Source organism: Emiliania huxleyi (genome assembly GCF_000372725.1).
Source record: "Emiliania huxleyi CCMP1516 unplaced genomic scaffold EMIHUscaffold_60, whole genome shotgun sequence".
Taxonomy (NCBI): Eukaryota; Haptophyta; order Isochrysidales; family Noelaerhabdaceae; genus Emiliania; species Emiliania huxleyi.
The window spans coordinates 217,870-221,647 of NW_005197506.1; the positions used below are offsets into that span (position 1 = coordinate 217,870).

Consider the following 3,778-nt stretch of genomic DNA (forward strand, 5'->3'; position numbering starts at 1 on the left):
CGACGTAGCCGTTCTGGCACGCGACGTACAGCGGCGTGGCGCCGCCGTCCTTGGCTTGGCCGACCGCCGCGCTGGCCTCGAGGAGCAGCCGGGCGCACTCGACGTGGCCCTGCTGGCACGCAATGAACAGCGGCGTGGCGCCTTCCTGATTGGCTTGGCCGACCGCCGCGCTGGCCTCGAGGAGCAGCCGGGCAACGTCGAGGTGGCCCTGCTGGCACGCTCAGCGGCGTGAAGCCATTCTGCTTGGCTTGGTTGACCGCCGCGTTCGCCTCGATGAGCAGCTGGACGCACTCGAGCTCGCCCTCCTGGCACGCAACGAACAGCGGCGTAAATCCGTCCTTATCGGCTTGGTCGACCGCCGCGCCTTCCTTGAGAAGCAGACTGGCGCACTCGAGCTGTCCCTCCTGGCACAACAGCGGCGTGCAACCACTGTCCTCAGCCTGGTCGACGGCCGCACCGGCGGCGAGGAGCAGCTGGGCGCACTCGAGACGGCCCGCCTCGCACGAGAGTGCGAGTGCGGAGGCGCCTTCGCCGTCAGCCGCCCCGACGCTCGCGCCGGCCTCGAGCAGCAGCCGCACCGCCTCGGCGTGCCCGTGCCGAGCGGCCCAGGTCAGCAGCGTGTCCTGCGTGTCGGTGTCGAGCCGCGCGTCGAGCCTGCCGCGCGTCCGCCGCCCGGAGAGGAGGGCGCGCAGCGCCCCCAGTTCGCCCACCGCCAGCTCGGGCAGCAGGGCTTCTTGGCTGACGGTGCCGCTCATGCCGTCAGAAAGTGTGCCACATTGGCTCACGGCCCTCACGCCGCCGCGACTCTGGTGAGTGACAAACTTCGGTACCCCTCTCGAGTACTCGAGGTTCTCGAGGTGGATATCCTTTGGCCGCGTTGGGTAGCGAGGATTGGTGTAACCCGAGCCACGGAGGCGTGTTTTCTGACGGCCGACCGTCACTGCACGGAGTTGCCCCTTCTCCGACTGCCCCGGCTAGTTCACGAGTTTCGCGGGAGTGACCCCATGCGTCAAACCCGAGACCTAGCACGGGTGGGTTGGAGGGAGGCTCGCTGCAGGGAAGGGCTGTGTAAGAAGCCGATCCCCGTAGTCCGCCCCACTCCTCCCCATCGGGCCGCATGAGCGGCCACGCCTCGCAGATTCGTTTTCGCGCCTGGGTCAGGCGCGCGGGGCATCCCCCGGGTCGCTCGACCAGCGATCCGGAGAGTGGCCGCTATGCGAAGGAAAGAGTGGGGCCCTCGGGGTACGCCTCGTCCGGCCCCCTCCGAGGGGGGAAGGGAATTGCGGGGTCCCCACGGGCGCCTCAGTTCGGCCCTCCCGAGGGGGGGAGGGGAGCAAGGGGGTGGGGGGATCGGGGCGGTGGGGAGGGGTCTCTCTGTTTCATGGGTCTAATACTTGCCTTTCGGGGGGGGGCCTCAGGAAAGGCGAGTCCAGCTCAACCCTACGTCTTCCCCCCCTCCCTCGAGGCAGCGAGTAGGCAGCGAGAGGAGGTCTCGAGCGCCTATATGAGGGTATGTGAGATGGTGATGGGAATGGGTGGTCGGGCGGGCGTACCCCTACTGGTGTGCACCGGACCTGCGGCAGCGTATGGCGGCGTACACGCTATCTTTCGGGCGGTTCAGCCCCTACTGTCCTGCTACACAATTCCCGGCTAACATATCTCTCTTCAAGTGAGTGAGTCTCCTCTGCGCGATACACTCTCTCTAAACATACAACATTTACATTTCTCATTTGGCCAGGCTGCCTCGGGCAAGGGGGCGTTCGTGACTCTCGATTGCGGCGACCAAGGTTGCGGCGTCGCTCCTCTCGTCGCCCAAGGCGCCCGCCTTGCCAAACCAGGGGAGGTGCCACTGGGGTGTGGCTGAGAAGAGAAGAAAGGAGGCCAAGGCGGCGATGGAGGAGGCCAAGGCGAAGCTGAGTGGGGCCGACTCGGCTGTTGAGGGGGGCGAGGCGGCGCTCGCGGCGGCGTTGTCCGCCGCCAAGGAGAGGCGCGCGGCCACTGCAGCTGCGATCATGGCAAAGGCGGCCGCTGCCCGCTGCCAGGATGGCGGCGGATGCGGCACCGCGCTCGTAGTGGAGCTGCGAGGGGCAAACGCGTGGCCGCTCTCGGCACGTGTACGGGAAACTCGGGGACTCTCTCTGAGGACGGTGGCGCTGTGCGGTGTGGTCGCGGAACGCGGGGATGCTTGGTGTCGGTATACGGTCGCGTTCTCTGAGATAGTGATACGGCGTTCTCGGTTCTGCAGACTCGAGACTGCAGTAGAGAGAGAGAGAGAGAGAGTAGTGAGTAGAAGACGTGTCTGCGGCCTGTGTTCGTGTTATACCTCGCGGGCCCCCGGGCCCCAGAGATGTGCAAGAGAACGAGAGGCTTTCCGCCTCTCTCGCGCCCTCTTGGGAGGGAGTTCGGGGCTCGGGGGCCACCCACGCGCCGCACTGGGACTGATCTTGTGATATGACAGTCACAGAGTCAGGAGGAACGGTCTATTGCACAGCTCGTAGACGTAGTACTATGCATCTGCAAAAACAATTGGCACAGTGGGAATGCGCGCAGCACCACGCACAGCTCAGCTCAGCAGCATGTGCTCCCTCTGCCTCTCCCTCCGCCGTCATCGCGCCGCCCCGCAGCGCGGCCAGTAGGGCGGCGGCTCGTCTCCTGGGTGGAGGAGGCGGTGCAGGTACTTGTGCGTGGGCGAGCCGTCGAAGCCGGAGAGGAGGAAGACCACCACGGCGGCGGCGACCTGTTGACAGAGGCGCGAGCACGTGAGGGAGGCGCGTGCGGCGCTCCGCCCGAGAGGCGTTTGGGGGTCGCGGTGTCCCACCGAGAAGTAGCCCGTCGAGGGCACGACGGAGATGGTGAAGCACAGGTCGGGCGGGTCGGTGCCGGGCGGGTTGGGGAAGGCGGTGGTGATGTCCTTGCAGATGGGCGTGTTGTACGGCGTGAAGAGGGTCGCCGTCATCGGCTCGATGGTGGTGCCGATGAGCGGCACTGCCACGAGCATCACCTGCCGCCGTCCCGGACCACGCCCAAGCTCAGTCCAAGGCCCGCGCCTCGGGGGCACCTCGAACGCGGCGGTGAGTGGCGGGCGCCGCTCGGCCATCGCCAAAGCAGACCCAAAAGCTGCGGCTGCACATCTCGGCCCAATCTCGTCGGAATCGCGCCTCGAGAGCGTAATAGTACGAGACGGCACGCGAGCGGGCGTGCAGCCTCTGCGCCGCCGCGACGGTCATCGGCCGCAGCAGCAGCAGCAGCAGCGAGGCGCCGCGCAGCAGCGGGCAGATGACGATGAAGACCTGAAGATCACACGCACGCTCCCTTGAAGCGACGCCCTGCAGGCGGCCGCACCAGCAGCAAGCAAGCGGCGACCCAAAATGTGGAGGACATGAGCAGCGCCCAGCCGCCCGCCTCTGCGGAGAGCAGGCCGAGGTTGACCATCGTGTACGCCCCGCTGAAGTCGAAGCCTGTCCACGGCGAGGGCGGGGGGGCGGAGGAGTGAGATGAGGCCCGCCCCCCCGCCTCGCGGACAAAGCCGGCGGGCGCATGCACCGAGGGAGTCGAGCAATGGGGAGATGTGGGGAGATGTGGGGAGATGTGGGGAGATGTGGGGAGATATGGGGCGCACGCGCCGAGCGAGTCGAGCAGCAGCGCCATGGAGCCGGTCAGCCGCCGCTCGAACAGCGGCGTCGACATGGCGACGCACGTGATGGCGAGCTGCACGATCACGAGGCCCTACACACGACTCGCCTCGCGCCCCGTCCAGCCGGCTGTGTCGCGTGGGCGT

The 3,778-nt window shown here is 67.3% G+C and overlaps 1 protein-coding gene across 1 annotated transcript; it reads right to left on the bottom strand.

Annotated features, from left to right (window-relative positions):
* Positions 1-2,448: 2,448 nt before the first annotated feature.
* EMIHUDRAFT_437480 (hypothetical protein) lies at positions 2,449-3,727 on the bottom strand. The gene is made up of 5 exons (XM_005764200.1): positions 3,624-3,727; positions 3,364-3,458; positions 3,159-3,290; positions 2,819-3,001; positions 2,449-2,737 (listed from the first exon to the last, which is right to left on the bottom strand). The coding sequence occupies exons 1-5, from the start codon at positions 3,685-3,687 to the stop codon at positions 2,606-2,608; spliced, it is 606 nt and encodes a 201-aa protein (XP_005764257.1). The 5' UTR covers positions 3,688-3,727; the 3' UTR covers positions 2,449-2,605.
* Between the last annotated feature and the right edge of the window lie 51 nt (positions 3,728-3,778).

Excerpts from the sequence above, each read along its gene's own strand:
- EMIHUDRAFT_437480 (XM_005764200.1), bottom strand. The coding sequence starts at position 3,687 with ATGTCGACGCCGCTGTTCGAGCGGCGGCTGACCGGCTCCATGGCGCTG. Across the intron at positions 3,291-3,363 it reads TCATGTCCTCCACATTTTGG|GTCTTCATCGTCATCTGCCC; the intron begins GTCGCCGCTTGC and ends TGTGATCTTCAG. Across the intron at positions 2,738-2,818 it reads CCTCGACGGGCTACTTCTCG|GTCGCCGCCGCCGTGGTGGT; the intron begins GTGGGACACCGC and ends CTCTGTCAACAG.